This window comes from Podarcis erhardii (assembly GCF_964252035.2).
Source record: "Podarcis erhardii genome assembly, chromosome: 7".
Taxonomy (NCBI): Eukaryota; Metazoa; Chordata; class Lepidosauria; order Squamata; family Lacertidae; genus Podarcis; species Podarcis erhardii.
The window spans coordinates 85,099,129-85,120,741 of NC_138511.1; the positions used below are offsets into that span (position 1 = coordinate 85,099,129).

Consider the following 21,613-nt stretch of genomic DNA (forward strand, 5'->3'; position numbering starts at 1 on the left):
GAAGATCAAACCTCTCCATTCTGAAGGAAATCAGCCCTGAGTGCTCACTGGAAGGACAGATCCTGAAGCTGAGGCTCCAATACTTTGGCCACCTCATGAGAAGAGAAGACTCCCTGGAAAAGACCCTGATGCTGGGAAAGATGGAGGGCACAAGGAGAAGGGGATGAGAGAGGACGAGATGGTGGGACAGTGTTCTCGAAGCTGCCAGCATGAGTCTGACCAAACGGCGGGAGGCAGTGGAAGACAGGAGTGCCTGGCGTGTTCTGGTCCAGGGGGTCATGAAGAGCCGGACACGACTAAACAACAATTTATTTTCTGCGCCTCTTGAAGGGCACCCATTTCCAACAACCTCCATTTCCAATAACCTGCCCTGAGGCGAGGGCGCCCCCTTCTGCGGCACCCCCTTTGCCTCAGCCCCGCTCAGGGCCTACCAGGCCTTGCCAAAGCCGGGGGCTCAAGTAACGGCCTGGCGGGGCCTGCCCTACGAAGCGCTGGGCTTCGCGCCTCCCGACAAGTCCCCGGCTTGGCGCGAGCGCCGCGTAGCTCGAGCTCCCCCTGCTGGAGGCAGCCTTGCCCTGATTGATTCAGGGGACCATTCCGTACTCCCATTAACCGCTCAGGTCGGAGGAACTACAACTCCCGGCATGCAACGCCGGGTCGGGGTGGGGAAGCGAGCGGATAGCCCTGGCAGGGCGGGTTTTAGCCCTCTCGATGTCGCTCCTCCTCCTGCAGCCATTCTGAAGACTACAACTCCCGACTGCCCGGGGCTGTGCCGGGGCGCGCGCCTCACCGGATATCCGGTGGGAAGGGAGGGGGTGTCGGAGCAGCTGCCCTGAGCTCTGCGTGGAAAGAGGATTAGGGCAGGGGGTCGCCATGGTAAGAATGGGGTGGGGAGGGGCTTGAAATATGGGGCTCAGCCGGAGGGGGAGGGAAGGCAGGGTCAGCAATGGGGGCCCCCAAATCCAAGGGTGTTGGGTGTGGGGAGGGAAAGGGGTTGCTGGTGGGAGAAATAATGATAATTCCAATTATGCCAGTTTTCAATGTTAGCATTTGCTGCAATGCTTCAAGTCAGCGCTGTTAAATCCCTAACGACTTCCCTGCAAGGTAGGCCTCTGGTGTTGTGCCCATGCTTCTCTCAGGGTCAGAAGTCCACGGCCCACAGCAAGCAGAATGAGCAGCAGGGCTCTGTGGCCGCATCCTGAAGCTGACCTGGCTAAGGCCATTGGCATAAAGGTAAAGGGACCCCTGATCATTAGGTCCAGTCGTGGCCAACTCTGGGGTTGTGGCGCTCATCTCGCTTTACTGGCCGACGGAGCCGGCGTACAGCTTCCGGGTCATGTGGCCACCATGACTAAGCCGCTTCTGGCGAACCAGAGCAGCGCACGGAAATGCCGTTTACCTTCCCGCCAGAGTGGTACCTATTTATCTACTTGAACTTAGAAGTGCTTTCGAACTGCTAGGTTGGCAGGAGCAGGGACCGAGCAACGGGAGCTCACCCTGTCACGGGGATTCGAACCGCCGACCTTCTGATTGGCAAGCCCTAGTCTCTGTGGTTTAACCCACAGCGCCACCCGCGTCCAGAGCTTTAAATCACCTGGCGTGCTGCGCCAACCTTGCCGTAACTCAGTGGTTTAGAGCACCTGCCTTGCAAGCAAAAAGGGTCGCCGGTTCAATACCAGGTAGGGCTGGGAGAGGCTCCTTGCCTGAAATCCCAGGCCGTTACAGGTAGGTAGCCGTGTTGGTCTGCCGTAGTCGAAACAAAATTAAAAAAAAATTCCTTCCAGTAGCACCTTAGAGACCAACTAAGTTTGTTATTGGTATGAGCTTTCGTGTGCATGCACACTTCTTCAGATGCACACGAAAGCTCATACCAATAACAAACTTAGTTGGTTTCTAAGTTGCTACTGGAAGGATTTTTATTTTTATTTTGCCAGGCCATTGTTCTCGTTGCTGGACTACAACTCCCATTGTCCACAGATAGCAGGGTGCCATGGTTAAGGATGATGGGAGTTGTGGTCCAACAACATCTGGGAACCAAAGGTTGAAAAAAGGCTGGAGTGGGCAGTACATGAGCAAGACAGGGCACAGGTTCTTCTGACTTGGTATAAGGCAGCTTTCTATGATCTTTTGCCCAAAATGTGCAAGGGGTATGTGGGTTGGGGAGAGAGAGTATTTGTGGAGGAGAAGGCTTTGAATGGTTGCTAGCCATCCACTGTAAAGCTTTAAGTAGGCTTTCCCTGCTCTTGATCCAGGCATTTATGAAATATTAACTGTACATCTATGGCTTTATCGTTCTCTCTCATTTATATTGCTTTCATTGTTTCTAGTACATGTGCTTTACTTTTGCCTTGGGGGCTGCAAAGCAGTTTATAAATTTGCAAAATAAATAACAATAAACCCAAATCCTCCTCTTGATGCGCAACTTGGAGAGCGTGCATGGACTTAGTGGGATTTTCTGTTGGGAGGAAGGATGTGCAATTGCTGCCCATAGTTGGAACGTAGCTAGAAGATGCCTACAGGAGATGGTGGTAGTGCCCCATTTGACTGGCACATGCAGAGGAGGTTGTTGTTCAGGGCAGAGAGCAGTCCATGCTCATGAAAGTTGCATCTTTTCTCCTTCCTGTTCCCTTTTCCCCTGATCACCAAGTGCTCACTAGGAAACCCAGCAAGTGGAATTATCCAGAAATGCCAGTATTTCCACTGCAACATATTTTGTTGTTTAGTCATGTCTGACTCTTTGTGACCCCCTGGACCAGAGCACGCCAGGCACTTCTGTCTTCCATTGCTTCCCACAGTTTGGTCAAACTCATGCTGGCAGCTTCGAGAACACTGTCCCACCATCTCGTCCTCTGTCGCCCCCTTCTCCTTGTGCCCTCCATCTTTCCCAAAATCAGGGTCTTTTCCAGGGAGCCTTCTCTTCTCATGAGGTGGCCAAAGTATTGGAACCTCAGCTTCAGGATCTGACCTTCCAGTGAGCACTCAGGGCTGATTTCCTTAAAAATGGATAGGTTTGATCTTCTTGCAGTCCATGGGACTCTCAAGAGTCTCCTCCAGCACCATAATTCAAAAGCATCAATTCTTCGGCCCAACATCAGCCTTCTTGATGGTCCAGCTCTCACTTCCATACATCACTACTGGGAAAACCATGGCTTTTATTATACGGATCTTTGTTGGCAATGGTTTGTAATCCAGTGACTTGGGTGTAGTGCATGGGTAGGCAAACTAAGGACCGGGGGCTGGATCCGGCCCAATCGCCTTCCCAATCTTGTCCGCGGACGGTCCGGAAATCAGCGTGTTTTTACATGAGTAGAATGTGTTCTTTTATTTAAAATGCATCTCTGGGTTATTTTTGGGGCCTGCCTGGTGTTTTTACATGAGTAGAAGGAGGTTTACCATCCCGCCAGAGTGGTACCTATTTATCTACTTGTACTGGTGTGCTTTTGAACTGCTAGGTTGGCAGAAGCTGGGACAGATCGACAGGAGCTCACTCCGTCGCGGGGATTCAAACCAGGCTGACCCCTGGTGTAGTGCATTGCAGACACAGTGGGTACAATAATGGCGTGCCTTTAATAGAATCATAGAGTTTTAGAGTTGGAAGGGTTCAGTCCCCTGTATTTTGAGGAACCTCAGCTAAAGCATCCATGACAGATGGCCATCTAACCTCTGCTTAAAAACCTCCATGGAAGGAGACTTCACAATCTCCAGAGGGACTCTGTTCTTTTGCGGTTGGTCACATAAATCAAGGAATCTTAGTCAGTTGTAAGAGGATTAAACTGTTCTACGTTTGCCTATGAATAAGATAATATTTCTGCAGGTAAAAATATACTTGCTTTATCTTGGCGAAAACCATTTTAGAAAAGGTGTTCTGTTATTTTGCTTCCCATCTGCACTTAAATTAAAAACAAACTTTTTAGAAAAGTAAGTTGTGCTGCCTGATATAAGCCACCCAAACCTTTGGATTTGTGAAAAGAGTGGTTGTGGTTTATTAACTAAATATTGCAGACACACACACACCGATTCTTGAATTCATTAGAGTTTGTTACAACTTGTATTCTCATAAAGAGTTCCTTGTCAAACTCTTCTAGCTGGATATTGTGCAAATCCTTTTTGGAAGTGGTCCACTTCATTAGAGTGGGGCGGAGACTGGCCTCTTTCTGTGGCTTGGCTTGCTTGCTTGAGTTACCTGGAATCTTTACATTTCTTAATGTGAGGTCTTTGCTTCGCTTCAGCTGTGGTGTGGATGGAGCTGTGCTCCTAGCTTGTGGTGTAGCTTCAAAGTAGATTTCTTTTTGGTCTCTTGATACTAGAATAACATGCAAATCATAACATGCTTTTTTCTGGTTCAGATCTTGAATATCACTAATAAATATGTGCATTAAAATCTGATTTTATAGTTATTTATTTTTTTAAAACCTATGCTTGGGCCTGAACACAGTATTCTTCGGAAGCATCTGTCCTTGAGAATTCTGGAGAGAGATAACATGTTCATATGCTTGTGGATCTGTGACATTTCCTCTCTAGTCAATTCTTGCGGGAGGAGAAATTCTAAAGGGAAGGATCTGTCTGTTAGTTGTGCAACTCTCATTTCCCTTGTGGCTTTTCCGTGGAAACGCGTATCCGCTACACAAGCTCGTTGGATAACAAGGGGCACTATTTGTTAATTTGGGTGTCTGCATTTTTTTTTTTTTTAATGCAAAGAAACGCAAGCAGCCAAGCAGAGTCTTTTCCATGGGTGTTTCTTCTTACAGAATATTCGCTGACATCTGTATATCAAAGGAGCGGAAGCTTCAATTCAGGCATGGTGTTTCACAGTGCAACGGAATGTTACAGCCAGGACGCGGGTGGCACTGTGATCTAAACCACTGAGCCTCTTGGGCTTGCCACAGTCAGAAGGTCGGTGGTTTGAATCCCTGCAACGGAGTGAGCTCCCCTTGCTCTGTCCCAGCTTCTGCCGATCTAGCAGTTCGAAAGCACGCCAGTGCAAGTAGATAAATAGGTACCACTGTGGTGGGAAGGTAAACGGCATCTCCATGCGCTCTGGTTTCCATCATGGTGTCCTGTTGGGCCAGAAGCAGTTTAGTCATTCTGGCCACATGACCCAGAAAGCTGTCTGTGGACAAACGCCGGCTCCCTCGTCTTGAATGCGAGATGAGTGCCGTAACCCCAGAGTCGCCTTTGACTGGACTTAGCCGTCCAGGGGTCCTTTACCTTTTACAGCCAGGGAAAAAACCTTGAAGGACCACATTTGGCCCCTGGTGGAGAACGCAGGATGCCACCTGGTGTCAGATGTGACCCATGCAGGGGGAGACAGAACCACAGGAGAGAGTGACCTATGCGTGCCTGCACTTTGGGCTGGAGCGCAAAGATTCTTGGAGCACCAGACTTGCAGTGCCCTGTTTCCCTATAGCTTGCTCATTCCCTGAAAGCTTTTATGCCCAGGCAGTACAGTGGTGCCCCGCAAGACGAACGCCTCGCAAGACGGAAAACCTGCTAGACGAAAGGGTTTTCCGTTTTGGAGGCGCTTCGCAAAACGAATTTCCCTATGGGCTTGCTTCACAAGACGAAAATGTCTTGCGAGTTCCTGCGGGGGTTTTTCCCTCCCCCCCCCTTTTCTTAAGCCACTAAACCGCTTATCAGCTGATCCGCTAAAAGCTGCTAAGCCGCTAATAGCGCTAATCCGCTAAGCTGTCAATGGGCTTGCTTCGCAAGACGAAAAAACCGCTAGACGAAGAGCCTCACGGAACGGATTAATTTCGTCTTGCGAGGCACCACTGTATCTTATGGGAGGTGAAGGGGCTGCGTATCTCCTGTAGGCTACATTAGGACAGTGCTGTCATACTTGGGACCACATCTCTCGGGAGGTGTGCCACCACTGTCGTGCCGCCTCTGTGATGAGGAAAGCGGATGGTGTGGATCAGGGGTCAGCAGCCTTTTTCAGCCGTGGGCCAGTCCACCGTCCCTCCGACCATGTGGGGGGCTGGACTGTATTTTGAAAAATAATAATGAAGGAATTCCTATGCCCCACGAATAACCCAGAGATGCATTTTAAATAAAAGGGCACATTCTACTCATGTAAAAACACCAGGCAGGCCCCACAAATAACCCATAGGTGAAGTAAAGGGACCCCTGACCATTAGGTCCAGTCGTGACCGACTTTATTGGCCGAGGGAGCCGGCGTACAGCTTCCGGGTCATGTGGCCAGCGTGACTAAGCCGCTTCTGGTGAACCAGAGCAGCGCACAGAAACACTGTTTACCTTCCCGCCAGAGCGGTACCTATTTATCTACTTACACTTTGACGTGCTTCCGAACTGCTAGGTTGGCAGGAGCAAATAACCCATAGATGCATTTTAAAGAAAAGGACACATTCTACTCATGTAGAAACACACTGATTCCTGGACCGTCCGTGGGCCAGATTGAGAAGGCAATTGGGCTGGAACTGGCCCCCGGGCCTTAGGTTGCCTACCCCTGGTGTGGATGCTTGTTCAGCCTCTTTTTATTTTATTTTTCTGAAAAAAGCAACATCATGTGATGCTGGAACAGATAGCCAGCCATCCCTTGTTTGTCTTTGCTGATTCTGCTGGGCTGGCTTTCTCGATACAGGGTGGGTCCCTTTCCTATCTCTTGAGCACACTAGGCATGAAGAGGCATGGATGGAGGCTGACCAGAAATAGCTGCTCTGTTCTTTAGGGAAGCCCTCGAGCTTTCCCCTGAAGCACAACCCATGCACACCACAGCGAAAGGAAGTCAGGGGGAGGAAAGGGGAAGGAAGCAGCTGGGAGATCTGGCAAGAGAAGCAGGAGCTGTTCTGGCCAGGAGAGCCCTCAACAGCCCAGTTTCCCTCCCACCAGCCCTAGCCAAAATCTGAGGGGTGTTGTAGTGCATCTGTTGGCAAAGGCAGAGTTTCGGCATTAAACCGCCCCCATGTTCGGAGGTAGACTCGGAACCCCTGTGAACGTTTGCATTTTACAAAAAGTTAAAATCTGCATTGCTGTGTGGTTGTTCTCTCTTAGACTGCCCCAGTCTAAGAGAATTTGGAAAATGTGTGGTCTCGGGAGACAGTCTCTGACTTGCATCTTTGCAGGCCTCCGAGTAATAGGACAACACAATGCCTATCCAGAAATGGGACTCAGCGAAAACTTAGATGTAACTTGCCACCCCCCCAAAGGAAGGGGATCATTCTATGGGAATGTGAAGGCGTTTTGGGGGCCTGTTGGTTGGTTTAATCCGGCCCCTCTGTGGCAGTTTATTTCCGGCGGGGGGGTGGGGGGAATCCTAAAAAAAAAAGAAGCTTTGGGTTAAAATCATAAAGCTCAACAACCTCAAGCCTAAAAAAAAGGTCAACAACTCAACTTTGGTCGGCCCTCAAGGCCCTTCATTTCATCAAATCTGGACCTCTTTGAAAAAAGTTTGGACACCACTGCTGTACAGGCTTGCCCGCTAAGCTTAAAGTGAGCGTTAAACTATAAGCTGTAATTCTCTGTAATACATTGTGGGAAATGAATAACAACGGTCCCAGTGAGCCCAAGGCACCCATGCCTTGAGGAGGAGGCCTGTTGCTTCTCTGTGCGAGTGCCTGCTCTGTCCTTGCTGCTTTCCACTCAGCCTTTTTTTTGGGGGGGGGGTGAAGCCACGATGTGTATGTGCATTAGTTACGCTTGGCCCAGCCATTCACGGTGCAGAGGCTTGTTCCCAAGGTAGGCAGGCCTTTATCTCTGAGTGAGCGGCAGCTCTTGGCTTATGTCCAGTGTTAGAAACTGAGATAAATAAGCTAATTGCCAAATAGCACCTTAAAGCTAGGTTATGGTCGCCACGAAATGTCTAGGCGCCTTTCTTTTGCAATGTGATTTTTGTGTTGTTGTTACTCATTTCATTTCTTTTTTCTTTTTTCCTTTTTTTATTAAAATAATTCAGCATTAATACACACATATTGCTAATATACAAGCATACAAGCATACATTTCATACAATGAACATTTTTAAGGATTTATGAAATGTATGCTTGTATGCTTGTATATTAGCAATATGTGTGTATTAATGCTGAATTATTTTAATAATAAAAAAAGAAATCTTAATAAATATTATTTTTTTAAAAAAAATGTTCAAACATACCTACACTCACTCCCACAGATAATTCCTTTTCCCATCACCAGCCCTCACCCCACCTTTGTGTTAGAGTTCCAATCTACTCGATTGCAATTTCTTTCCACTTCTATGTGATTTTTGTGTTGTTATTACTCATTTCATTTCTATACCGCTTTACATTTTAAAGAAAAAACCTCAAAGCGGTTTACAACACATTAAAAGAATCCGGAATAAAACAAATTCAAGCTTCCAGGAAAATATTTCAGAGCCTTCTCTAAGTGACATTTTGCTTTCCCCATATTTATTTACCTATTTAATTTATATAGCTGCCCCGTAGCAGAAGTACTCTAGGAAGACAGTCTGGTGCAGTGGTTAGAATGTCAGAGTAGGGCCTGAGAGGTCGGAGATTATTTGCCAACTTGGCATTCAGAGATCTCCACGTGGTCGCGGCTGAACCTGTTCCAGTTGCAAAACGCACCTGGCGCCTGGGGAATTTCGAACATTGCTTGTGTCCTGATAAGAAAGGATACTCTGACAGTGACCATAGGCAATTCTCTACCCCTGCACACTTTACAAATAAATACCCAAGAGCAAAGGGTATTATCAGCTGTAATTTGTTTTTTAATAAGCATGTCCCGGGTATCAGTAGTCTGGAGGTAAAGGTAAAGGGACCCCTGACCATTAGGTCCAGTCGTGACCGACTCTGGGGTTGCAGCGCTCATCTTGCCTTATTGGCCGAGGGAGCCGGCGAACAGCTTCCGGGTCATGTGGCCAGCATGACTAAGCCGCTTCTGGTGAACCAGAGCAGCGCACGGAAACGCCGTTTACCTTCCCGCCAGAGTGGTACCTATTTATCTACTTGCACTTTGACGTGCTTTCGAACTGCGAGGTTGGCAGGAGCTGGGACCGAGCAACGGGAGCTCACCCCGTCGCGGGGATTTGAATCGCCGACCTTCTGATCGGCAAGCCCTGGGCTCTGTGGTTTAACCCACAGCGCCACCCGCATCCCAGTAGTCTGGGGAGTGCTTATTAAATCCCAGGTATCTTTGACGCTGCTTTCTTCCCCCTTCTACAGATTCGCTTTATTCTGATCCAGAACCGTGCTGGCAAAACGCGCCTGGCCAAGTGGTACATGCAGTTTGACGATGACGAGAAGCAGAAGCTCATTGAGGAGGTCCATGCCGTTGTGACTGTGCGGGACGCAAAGCACACCAACTTTGTCGAGGTAACGTCTCTGTCCGCTCGTGGCTTTCCTTCGCGTATGAAGCTGTCGTGCTTTTGCCTTCCACAGGCCGAACTGGCTTCGGCAGAGGGGATTGAAGGGCAGAGTCTCTTAGGACCTTTATCTGTTACATGGCTTGGCTGGATGGCTTGGGTTACCTGCCATCGTTTGCTGTGTGAGCACCCTCTTGCCTGATCTCTGTGTTTCTGAGTACAGTGGTACCTCACATTAAGTACTCAATTGGATCCAGAGGTCCGTTCTTAACCAGAAGCACCACTTTAGCTAATGGGGCCTCCTGCTGCTGCCAGAGTATGATTTCTGTTCTCATCCTGAAGCAAAGTACAGTGGTGCCCCGCAAGACGAATGCCTCGCAAGACAAAAAACCCGCTAGACGAAAGGGTTTTCCGTTTTTCGAGGCGCTTCGCAAGGCGAATTTCCCTATGGGCTTGCTTTGCAAGACGAAAACGTCTTGTGAGTCTTGTGAGTTTTTTCGCTTCCCCCCCTTTTTCTAAGCCGCTAATAGCCACAAAGCTGCTAATAGCTGCTAAGCTGCTAATAGCGCTAAGCCGCTAATAGGGGTGCTTCACAAGACGAAAAAATCGCAAGACGAAGAGACACGCGGAACGAATTACCGTATTTTTCGCTCTATAACACGCACCAGACCATAACACGCACATAGTTTTTAGAGGAGGAAAACAAGAAAAAAAATATTCTAAACAAAATAGTGGATATATGATTTTTGTGGTTCATGCTGTGGCCACAGACATGTGATCTGACAGTGAGTTGGGAGTAGCCCAATGCAAAAATCCTGAGGATCCATGTGGATCCATGCTTTGTGACCATGGAGGAGGGAAGGAAGGGGAACCATGGATCCTCTGCTCACGACTGCAGCAGATCCCCCCCCCCCGTCACCCGCAGGCATTCGCTCCATAACACGCACAGACATTTCCCCTTACTTTCTAGGAGGAAAAAAGTGAGTGTTATGGTGCAAAAAATACGGTATTTTCGTCTTGCGAGGCACCACTGTACTTAACCTGAGGTACTATTTCTGGGTGAGCGGAGTCTGCAACCTGAAGCGTATGTAACCGGAAGCATATGTAACCCGAAGTACCACTGTACAGTCATACCTCATGTTACATTTGCTCCAGGTTGCGCCTTTTCAGGTTGCGACCCGGAAGTAACGGAACGGGTTACTTCTGGGTTTTGCCACTCGGCATGCGCAGACGCACAAAATGACATCACGCGCAGAAGCGGTGAATTGCGATCTGCGCGTGCGCAGACGCGGGTTGCGTTATTTTCAGGCTGCAAACAGGCCTCCAGAAGGGATCCCGTTCGCAACCAGAGGTGCCAGTGTACCGTGTGTTTCTCCAGGTGTCAGAAAGTCCTGAAGGCAGCTTCCACTACAGCATAAAACGCCAGCAAAAGCCTCTACAGTGGTACCTCGGGTTACATACGCTTCAGGTTACAGTCTCCGCTAACCCAGAAGTAGTACCTTGGGTTAAGAACTTTGCTTCAGGATGAGAACAGAAATCGTGCAGCGGTGGCAGAGTGGCAGCGGGAGGCCCCATTAGCTAAAGTGGTGCTTCAGGTTAAGAACAGACCTCCAGAACGAATTAAGTTCTTAACCAGAGGTACCACTGTATCTTTCTGTATTTATGCCAGTTAGGAATTTGAAGGAATATTTACTTATTGAAAGTATTTTTTATCCTGCTCTTTAGCTAAAAAAGGCTCCCGGAGCAGTTAAAAAACCATCAGGATTACAATCTAAAGTAATCTTAAAAGTGCATATTCTCTGAATGCCAAACTCTGTTACAGTGGAACCTTGGTTTCTGAACATAATCCATTCCGGAAAACCGTTTGACTTCCGGAACGTCCAAAAACCGAGGATCAATGGGCAGTTGGCAAAATCCATTGGAAAAATTGAGAAATGTGCCTCGGAAGCCGTTTGACTTCCGAGGCATGTTCGAAAACGGAAGCAATTACTTCTGGGTTTTTGGCGTTCGGGTTCCGAATTGCTCAGCTTCCAAGGTGCTCGAAAACCAAAGTTCCACTGTACTTGTATTGGCACCTGCAGTTGCACTGCAAGCGAGAATAAAGACCTTTTTAATGGGTCATAGAACCATAGAATCATAGAACTATAGAGTTGAAAGGAACCCCAAAGGCTGTAGTCCAATCACCTGCAATGCAGGAATCTCAACTAAAGCATCCATGACAGATGTCCCTCCAACCTCTGCATACTGAGGTTATTTTTGTATAGTCCTTCCATGCTAGGTGGATAGCAATAGGAGCCTTTCCCCTTTCCAGCCTCCACAGTCCTACCCTAACCTGCAATAGACACCATCTTGTGCTTCTATCCAGTGATCGCTATTTTCACCACCTTTTCTCTCTCTCTCCCCGCTCCCCCCCCCCCCAGTTCCGCAACTTCAAAATTATCTACAGGCGCTACGCAGGGCTTTATTTCTGCATTTGTGTGGACGTGAACGACAACAACCTCGCCTACCTAGAAGCCATTCACAACTTTGTGGAGGTGAGTAGTGCCTGCAGGTTTAAGTTCTGCGCCCTAAGAATGCCCACGCATGTGTGCTTCCACACTCAGGCATGTGTATGAATACGTATGTGTTTGATAAGTGACGCCCCTGCGCAGATGAGGTGGTAAATTATTTCTGAATGGTACCACTTCAGACTCTGGGTGCAGGATCAAGGGCTCCTGTGCCTTTTCATCCATACCTTCTTGAGTAAGAAACTTTTTTATTTTACTTTTTAAACCCCACACAATTAGGAATACGGAAACAGATTACAGTGATACAGTCATACCGCATGTTACGTTTGCTTCATGTTACGTTTTTTCAGGTTGCGTCCCGCAGCGACCCAGAAGTACCAGAAAGGGTTACTTCCAGGTTTCGCCGCTCATGCATGCACAGACAGGCAAAATGACATCACACGCATGCGCAGACGCGCAAAATGACATCATGCGCAGAAGCGGTGAATCGCAACCCGCAGATGCGCAGATACGCCGCTGCGGGTTGTGTTCCTTTCAAGTTGCGAACGGGCCTCTGGAATGGATCTCGTTCGCAACCAGAGGTACCACTATACCTTGGTTCTCAAACTTTTTTGATTCTGTGCACGAGACACCCATTCTGTATACCGATCGGAGACGGGAATTTTTGCTTCCATCAGGGGCTACATTCCCTTGGGCGTCATCTGTCAGGGGCTGCTGCTCAGGACAGTCTCTCTGGCTACATTTGCACCACAAATGTTAAAGCACTATGATTCCACTCTAAACAGCCACAGCTTCCCTCCCCCCAAGAATTATGGGACCTGTACAGCGGTACCTTGGTTCTCAAACTTAATCCATTCCAGAAGTCTGTTCCAAAACCAAAGCGTTCCAAAACCAAGGTGTGTTTTTCCCACAGAAAGTAATGCAAAATGGATTAATCTGTTCCAGACTTTTAAAAACAACCCCAAAAACAGCAATTTAACATGGATTTTACTATCTAACGAGACCACTGATCCATAAAATGGAAGCAATAAACAATGTGCTGCAGTCACACAATCAATCAGTAGCTGAACTAGGTTCTACACAGTCACAAAAACAAAAAGAAGAACCACAAAAACGCAAAATAAATAGCAAAACCAGACAGACCTCAGTGTAACACTCAAAACGGAAGTGTGGCACTCAAATCGGAAGCGTAACACTCAAAACGGAGCACGTTCAGCTTCCGAAAAATGTTTGCAGTGTTTGGGTTCCAAATTCTCTGAGTACCAAGGCATTTGAGAACCAAGGTACCACTGTAGTTGAAAATACAAGAGCTACCTTAAATTTTAAAAGAAACATGAAACAATAAAGGGAGGGATCCAGTTACAATCATGGAAGATTTTATTGAGACAGAACTGAAGAGACATAATCCTTTGTTTATATAAAACAATCAGATCAATATACTCAAAATGCTGCTTTTTTGATAGCATCTCCATGTGTGAAACTGAGCCCTTTACTGCCACTGATTTATACTTGCTTAAACTCAACCTTTGATGGGTCTGTTTCTCCGTATAAAACATGTCAGAATCTTTAGTTGTTTGCTTCTTTACATTAAAATAAAAAATAAAAAATTGCCCCAATCTCCCCACACAGTATGAGGCCAGGAACTCTTCTCCTAGACAGACTATCTCCTTAATATATTACTTTCAAGCATACATATATTTCCCACCAAGGGGGAGATACCCTGCAATGCCCTTTTTCCAGGATGTGCGTACCTGCAGTCTGAGGGAACTGAGCCAAGGGGAAGTTTAAGGAGCTCCTGTGTCGTCTTTTGGGGAAGCAGGCCTTAGCTTAGCCAACACCTCCCGAAGCATCCCATTTTCTGGGCGCCACGGAAGGTCCCTGTGTCTCCCCACTGCACTCTTTTAAGATTACTTGAGAAGACCCTCTCAAGATGGGTGACACCTGGCTTGAGAGCAGTACATGTGAAAAGGATCTAGGAGTCTTGGTTGACCACAACCAAGAGGAGGGCAACCACAGACGAGGGCAACCAAAATGGTCAAAGGCCTGGAAACGATGCCTTATGAGGAACGGCTAAGAGAACTGGGCATGTTTAGCCTGGAGAAGAGGAGGTTAAGGGGTGATATGATAGCCATGTTCAAATATATAAAAGGATGTCACATAGAGGAGGGAGAAAGGTTGTTTTCTGCTGCTCCAGAGAAGCGGACACGGAGCAATGGTTCCAAACTACAAGAAAAAAGATTCTACCTAAACATTAGGAAGAACTTCCTGACAGTAAGAGCTGTTTGACAGTGGAATCTGCTGCCAAGGAGTGTGGTGGAGTCTCCTCCTTTGGAGGTCTTTAAGCAGAGGCTTGACAACCATATGTCAGGAGTGCTCTGATGGTGTTTCCTGCTTGGCAGGGGGTTGGACTCGATGGCCCTTGTGGTCTCTTCCAACTCTATGATTCTATGATTCTACGACAACTGCATCTGTTTGCTAGATGGTGACAGGAAGTTGCCCCACCCCTCACTGCCTCCTGGGTCCTGAGATGATAAGGGTGGTTCCCTTCCTGCCCCCCCCCCCCAGAAAGCACATGCAGCTGAAGGAGAAAGTTGGAATAGTGACATCATCATCATCATTTCATTATTTATACCCTGCCCACCTGGCTGGGTTTCCCCAGCCACTCTGGGTGGCTTCCAACCGAATACATGGTACCTCGGGTTACATACGCTTCACATTACAGACTCTGCTAACCCAGAAATAGTACCAGGCCATCAAGACCTGGACTGGACTTAACTGTCAGGGGTCCCTTTACCTTTACAGTGGTACTTCAGGTTACAGACGCTTCAGGTTACAGTCTCCGCTAACCCAGAAATAGTGCTTCAGGTTAAGAACTTTGCTTCAGGATGAGAACAGAAATCGTGCTCCGGCGGTGCGGCGGCATCAGGAGGCCCCATTAGCTAAAGTGGTGCTTCAGGTTAAGAACAGTTTCAGGTTAAGAACGGACCTCCGGAACGAATTAAGTTCTTAGCCCGAGGTACCACTGTCTTGTCTATTCAAAGTGTCAGAGATAAGGGTCTTTTCCTGATCCTTTTCACTGGACATGCCGGAACTGTGCAAAATTAGCACTGCACCGCTGAGCTACGACTGGCTTTGCAAATGTTAGGCACTTTCCTTGCGCATGGCTGGGCCCCCTCAAATTCATGACTACCTTCCTCCTCCTCTCTTCCCAGGTGCTGAATGAATATTTCCACAACGTCTGCGAGCTCGACCTCGTCTTCAACTTCTACAAGGTGGGTTTTTGTTCCCTGAGCCTTTTCCAGTAAGGCAGAACGAGGAAGGAAAAAAACCGTGCTTGTGGCTAAAAAAACATTGGGGCTTTCGTTTATTTTATTTAGCCTGACAATTCATATGCCGCATGATTACAGGCGCTGCGCAACGAGCTTAAGAGGTAAATTCAATGAAAAACTAACCATGAAATTGGAATTGACTGAAAAGGGCCACTGAAATAAAAAGGGAAGAATGCCGGTTTGGTACACACTCTTGCCATCCTTAAAGCAAAGGGGTGTTGTGCTTTGCTAAGTCTGTGCACTTACATGGGTCATGTGTTCGTATTCTATTAAATTAAATTAAATTAAATTAAATAAGCTGATATACCAGCTGCACTGGCTCCCGGTGGAGTACAGGATCAGGTTTAAGGTGCTGGTTTTAACCTTTAAAGCCCTATGCGGCCTAGGACCCTCGTACCTACGGAACCGCCTCTCCTGGTATGTCCCACAAAAACATCTCGGAGGTCCCAGGCCACAGGGAGGTTAGGCTGGCCTCAACCAGAGCCAGGGCTTTTTCGGCCGTGGCCCCAATCTGGTGGAACGCTCTGTCACAAGAGACTAGGGCCCTGCGGGACTTGACATCTTTCCACAGGGCCTGCAAGACAGAGCTGATCCACCAGGCCTTTGGCCAAGGCACAGTCTGACCCCCCTCCTTCGGTAGTCCTCACAGAACTCTAGCCCAATGGTTGCCACGAATTTGATTTTGAATTGATTTTAAATTGAATTGATTTTAGAATGTTGTGTTACTTTTATTGTTGTTAGCCCCTCTGAGCCCGGCTTCGGCTGGGGAGGGCGGGATATAAATAAAATTTTATTACATTATAATAAAAGTAAAATAAATGATTGAGGAAAATGCTGTTTCTGAGACACGTTCAGGGCACAGCGCCAGCAAAGAACGGGGCAGGGTGACCTGCTGGTGCCAGCCCTGCCCACAAGGTGGTGTTAGACAGCTGCCTAAGGCTGCACTTTATGAAGTTGCATCTGATTCAGCGGCCGCTGAAAGAAGCTTCTGTGTTTCTGGCCTCGCTTCTGGCACCTTGAGAGGAGGAGCAGAGAGGGGGTCAAGGAAGGGTGAGGCCTAGGAGTGAGACATCAAACAGTGGCGGGACTTGAGAGGCACCCAGCGTGCCAAAGGCCAAATTTCCCTGCCAGCTGGAGGCCCAGAATTCATGCACCGCAAGGAGTGTGGAGCAAGGAAGAACCTCCAAGGGGAGGAAAGACCTTGCTATGGAGTAGGAGGCATGCAGTAGGGCCCAGTCTGGACCTTTAGGAAGCTGCAGCCAGCTGAGCAAAACCTGGACCTTGCTGGTACCTCACCGGTGGGTGGGGTCGGAGCAGTGTTGGGTCCTGCACTTGGGCCATGTGCTACCAGAGGGTGGCTCTGCCTTGAACCCCTTAATAATAATAATGTTATTGTTGATACCCCACAGACCTGGCTGGGTTTCCCCAGCCACCCTGGGCAGCTTACAACATACAGTGGTACCTTGGTTCTGAAATGTAATCTGTTCTGGGAGTCTGTTCGACTCCTGAAAGGGTTTGAAGAGCAAGGTGTGGCTTCAGATTGGCTGCAGGAGCTCAATTGGAAGCTGCGCCGGACGTTCGGCTTCTGAAAAACGTTCGCAAACTGGAACACTCACTTCTGGGTTTGCGGTGTTTGTGAGCTGATTTGTTCAGGAGCCAAGCTATTCGAGTACCAAGGTACCACTGTATGTAAAAAAGAGAAAAATACAGTGGTACCTCAGGGTTACAGACGCTTCAGGTTACAAACTCCGCTAACCCAGAAGTAGTACCTTGGGTTAAGAACTTTGCTTCAGGATGAGAACAGAAATTGTGCTTCGGCATCGCAGCAGCAGCGGGAGGCCCCATTAGCTAAAGTGGTACCTCAGGTTAAGAACAGTTTCAGGTTAAGAACGGATCTTCAGAATGAATTAAGTTCTTAACCCGAGGTACCACTGTATCAAACATTAAAAACTTCCTTTGCTCCCTTTTGGAAAGGTGGCAGAGAAGTCCAGACAGATGCTGCTTTAGATTCTTTCTAGAGGATTCCCCCACAGCGCCCCCTTTCTTAGAGGAGGAACGTCTGCATTTTCTCTGCAGGTTTACACCGTGGTAGACGAGATGTTCCTGGCCGGCGAGATCCGAGAGACCAGCCAGACAAAGGTCCTGAAGCAGCTCCTCATGTTGCAATCCTTGGAATGAGGAGCAGAGGAGTAGATCGCCTCGGATCTCCCCCCCGGCAAGATCCTGCCGCTACCCCACCCCACCAGGGCTCATCTCTCTTCACCCCGGTCCCCTGAATCAGTGACTTGCTCGGAGCAATTTTTTGCCACTTAACCTGTAGCTGGAGGTTTGTGGGAAGCAAGGGGGGCACCTTGAATTGGCATTCCTAGTTTGGATTCCTAGCCGCGCTTCCTCCTGCACGGGCCGAACATGCGAAGGGGGCGGAGAGGCCGCTGGTTGGGGCTGGGTTGCTTTTCTGGAAAAGGGGAGAAGTGGAGATAGCTGCCGTCACCCCACCCTCCCTGTGCTACCATCCCAACACAACCTTCTGTCTTTCCCCTCCATGTCACCAGCCTGCTGCCCCCCCCTCCCCGTCCATTCCCATAAGAAAAAAACGTGTTGTGCTGTATCTGCCGTAGAAGAGGGACCATAAGTGTGTGTGAGTGCGCGTGATGAGTGTGTGTACTGCCAGTAAAGCGATGTACTGATTAAATAAAGCATCTATGGGACACTTAAACCCCCACCAAGAGAGTCTCGTGTATGTTTGATAGGAGGGAGTTCCTGGAGCCTTAGGATGGTATCACCTGGCGCTTAGAAGCCTTGGCACCAAATACACGTCTTAGGTTAATAAGAAGCCGCGTACAGTAATGGCAGGTTTCCAGTTGCTGGGAACCACAGGAGGACAGAGCGCTCTTGTGCTCAAATCCTGCTTGGGGGGTTTTCCATGGGCATCCAGCCAGCCACTGAGAACAGGCGTTGCGAGGTAGGGGGTACCTCCGCCTTATAAACTACTTGGGCATCCAGAATACTTATTTATTTGTTGTGTTCACCTCCCACCTTTGACTTCCAGGTGATCAAGGGTGTGTGTGTGGCTCCTCTAATTTAATTTCTACAACAGCCCTGTGAGGTAGACTAGGCTGAGAGGTAGTGCCTCTGGCCCAAGATCACCCAGTGAGCTTCTGAGCCAAGTGGGGATATGAACTATTCTATTCCGAACTTTAAAATGGAAAGCGTAATGCTGGTGGTCAACAAAAGAGGTTCAAAGACTCTCTCAAGACAAATCTAAAGAAATGTGGTACACTGGTACCTCGGGTTACAGGCACTTCAGGTTACAGACCCTTCAGGTTACAGACTCCGCTAACCCAGAAATAGTACCTCGGGTTAAGAACTTTGCTTCAGGATGAGAACAGAAATCGTACTCCGGTGGCGTGGCAGCAGCAGGAGGCTCCATTAGCTAAAGTGCTTCAAGTTAAGAATAGTTTCAGGTTAAGAACGGATCTCCAGAATAAATTAAGTACTTAACCCGAGGTACCACTGTATAAACACTGACAACTGGGAAACACTGGCCTGCGAGTGTTCCAGTTGGAGAACAGGCTTTACCAAAGGTGTCATGGGCTTTGAAGACGCTCGAACCCAGGACACAAGGGAGAAACGTGCTAGGAGGAAGGCACGCTTGGCAAATCCACACCGTGATCAACTCCCACCCGGAAACCAATGTCCCCACTGTGGAAGAATGTGTGGATCCAGAATTGGCCTCCACAGTCGTTTATGGACTCACTTTTAAAACAGTGTTTATGGAAAACAATCTTACTTGGCTACGAGCGATCACCGAAGAGAGAGGGAGAGGGATGAACTCGGGTCTCACAGGTCCCTCTGACCCTCTAACCACTATACCACAATGACGATTGTTACCTGTAAGCAAAGTCTTAACTCCCCCCCCCTTTCCCTGCCTCCCCTTCCCAGCACGGAAAGCAGCAGAGGTTCTGCTGGTGTCTACACCTTGGCAGAAGCAGAGGGGAACTGCAGACTTTTTCAGACATCTGCAGATGAGTTATCCGGGTTTAGCATTTATCCCAGTAGCTGAATACTCCCGCATGCTCGAGAGAGGACTTCCCCACCATGCGCCCTTCATGCGAAGGGTTTGGTTACACCTTTTGTGGTTTTGCATGCAACCCTTTTAAAGGTCAGGGCAACCCGGCTGCAGCACATCTTTATTTGAAAGCAGTATTTAAACAGCAGGGTCACGAGGCTGCAGATAGACCTTGATTGCCTCTCCGATTTTGTATATTGCATCCTTATTTGCCTTTATATGACTGTCACAGGAGCATGAGGAATCGAGGCCGGAGCCAAGCCTGCAGAAGTCTGCCCTCGGCCCCACATGGATCGGAGCCAAGTGTCCCAGTGTGGCTCCTGGTGACCTATTGCAAAGTTCAGCAGAGTTTATGGAGTTGTGTGTTGTTTTTGTCAAAGGCCACGAGGGGGCAGGTTTTTGCACCTGGTTCATGGGGAGCCTCCCACCAAGTCAGGCCATTGGCCAGTATTGCCAAGGGTGGAATCCTTGCCTTACAATCTTGGTGCCAGTGGGAAAGCAGAGGTGGTGAGGGTCTGTGGTTGAATGGGGGGTGGGGGTTTTCTGAATGCGGCCAAGGCTGATTCTAAAGTAAAAAGGGGAGAGAGAAAAGGAGGGAAGGAAAAGAAAGGAAGGAAGGAAAGGGGGGTGGGGGAGAGGCAAAGAAAGATGAAAATACTTGGTTGCAATGGTGGTTCTACAGTGGTACCTTGGGTTACGGGCGCTTCAGGTTACAGACTTCACTAACCCAGAAATAGTGCTTCAGGTTAAGAACTTTGCTTCAGGATGAGAACAGAAATCGTACTCTGGCGGCGTGGCAGCAGCAGGATTCTCCATTAGCTAAAGTGCTTCAGGTTAAGAACAGTTTCAGGTTAAGAACGAATTAAGTTCTTAACCCAAGGTACCACTGTATAAACACCGACAACTGGGAAACAGTGAGAGAGAAAGAACGGGGGTGAGGGGGAAGGAGGAAAGGAAAAGAAAAGAAAAGAAAAAGGGAGGGGGGGAGGGCACCAGTAGCAATAGCACTGATATGGAGGGGGGGATATTTTTATTTTATTTTATTTTTTAGAGAGGATGGTAATAGTAGCAGGACGATGGAGGGAGGTAAGGCCCCCCCCCTCAAAAACAGACCAACTAAGAAACTAAGAGGGGACTAAAAGGAAAAGAGAAATGATGATGACGATGACGACGACGACGATGATGATAATAAGGATTAAAAAAATAAAATAATAGTAATGATAATAGATAGATAGATAGATAGATAGATAGATAGATAGATAGATAGATAGATAGATAGATAGATGATAGAAGTTCCAAGCTGATTCTAAACACCATCGCAACACTTCAGGGACAGTCACCAGTTCCTAGTGGCCTCTCGGGGCTGCTACCCCTCTGCAAACACATTTGCAAGCGATGAGTGCAAGACCCACTCTAGGCATGATCTTGGAGGGCTGCTTTCCCCCTGCAGTGGGGGAAGAGACAGAATGGTGTCTTTTGGAAGGTTATACCTTTTGTCCTGCGCTTGAAGTGCTCGGTCAACAAAGCCAGCGTCACAATCTCAGCAGAACCGGCTCTTCAGGTGACTTCCCCGCAAACAACTACAGATGCAACTCTGTTTAAAAGGTGACGTCTTGGGAAGAGGGCGGGCGGTTGCGATCGGAAACATTCTGGCTCTTAACGCAAATGAAGAAGGATCACAATATGTGGGTCAGGTTTTTCAGCAGCGTCGAAAGAAGGATGCTGACCGACACTAGGTGAGCCGGCTCTGTATCTAGCCGGTCATCTTTGGGTAATGCCAAAGGTCTCTTGTAAAAAGTCATCCGTGAACTGAATGGGCTCATCTTGCTCACTTAGGGCCGCAATACCAAGCAATCCACAAATTCCTTCTGCATGTGTGCTAGTGTTGCAGAAAGAACACCAGAGAGTCTTGTAGCAAGGTAAAAGGTAAAGGACCCCAGTCAAAGGTGACTATGGGGTTGCGGCGCTCATCTCGCTTTCAGGCCGAGGGAGCTGGCATTTGTCCGCAGACAGCTTTCTGGGTCATGTGGCCAGCAGGACTAAACCGCTTCTGGCTCAACGGGACACCGTGACAGAAAGCAGGAGCTGGGACAGAGCAATGGAAGCTCAAGCTGACGTGGGGATTCGAACTGCTGACCTTCTAATCGGCAAGTCCAAGAGGCTCAGTGGTTTAGCCCACAGACAAACACATCTATTGGAACTTGAGCTTTTGTATGCTAAAGCCCCACTGGCAAAAAAAGCCTTAGTCCATGAGATGTGGCTAGAGGGCTAGATTTATTTACTTACTTGGAGCGCTAGTGTCCAGCTCTTCAGCCAAGAAGGCTGCCAGAGCAGCTGTCTGTCTGTCTGTCTGTCTGTCTGTCTGTCTGTCTGTCTACAGGTGAAACTCGAAAAATTAGAATATTGTGGAA

General features: G+C 48.3%; 1 protein-coding gene and 1 long non-coding RNA gene across 2 annotated transcripts in view; one reads left to right on the plus strand and one right to left on the minus strand.

Moving 5' to 3' along the window:
• The window catches only part of LOC309346269, a 242,295-nt gene that overhangs the window by 112,759 nt on the left and 107,923 nt on the right, over positions 1–21,613 (minus strand). The window lies entirely within an intron of this gene.
• AP2S1 (adaptor related protein complex 2 subunit sigma 1) lies at positions 738–17,855 on the plus strand. The gene is made up of 5 exons (XM_081869847.1): positions 738–876; positions 9,158–9,307; positions 11,718–11,831; positions 15,017–15,076; positions 17,210–17,855. Exons 1-5 carry the CDS (start codon positions 874–876, stop codon positions 17,309–17,311), a joined length of 429 nt encoding a protein of 142 aa, XP_081725973.1. The 5' UTR covers positions 738–873; the 3' UTR covers positions 17,312–17,855.

Bases quoted from the DNA above. Each gene is read 5' to 3' on its own strand.
- AP2S1 (XM_081869847.1), top strand. The intron at 11,832-15,016 runs GTGAGTAGTGCC...CTCTCTTCCCAG, and splicing joins CCATTCACAACTTTGTGGAG to GTGCTGAATGAATATTTCCA. The intron at 15,077-17,209 runs GTGGGTTTTTGT...TTTTCTCTGCAG, and splicing joins TCGTCTTCAACTTCTACAAG to GTTTACACCGTGGTAGACGA.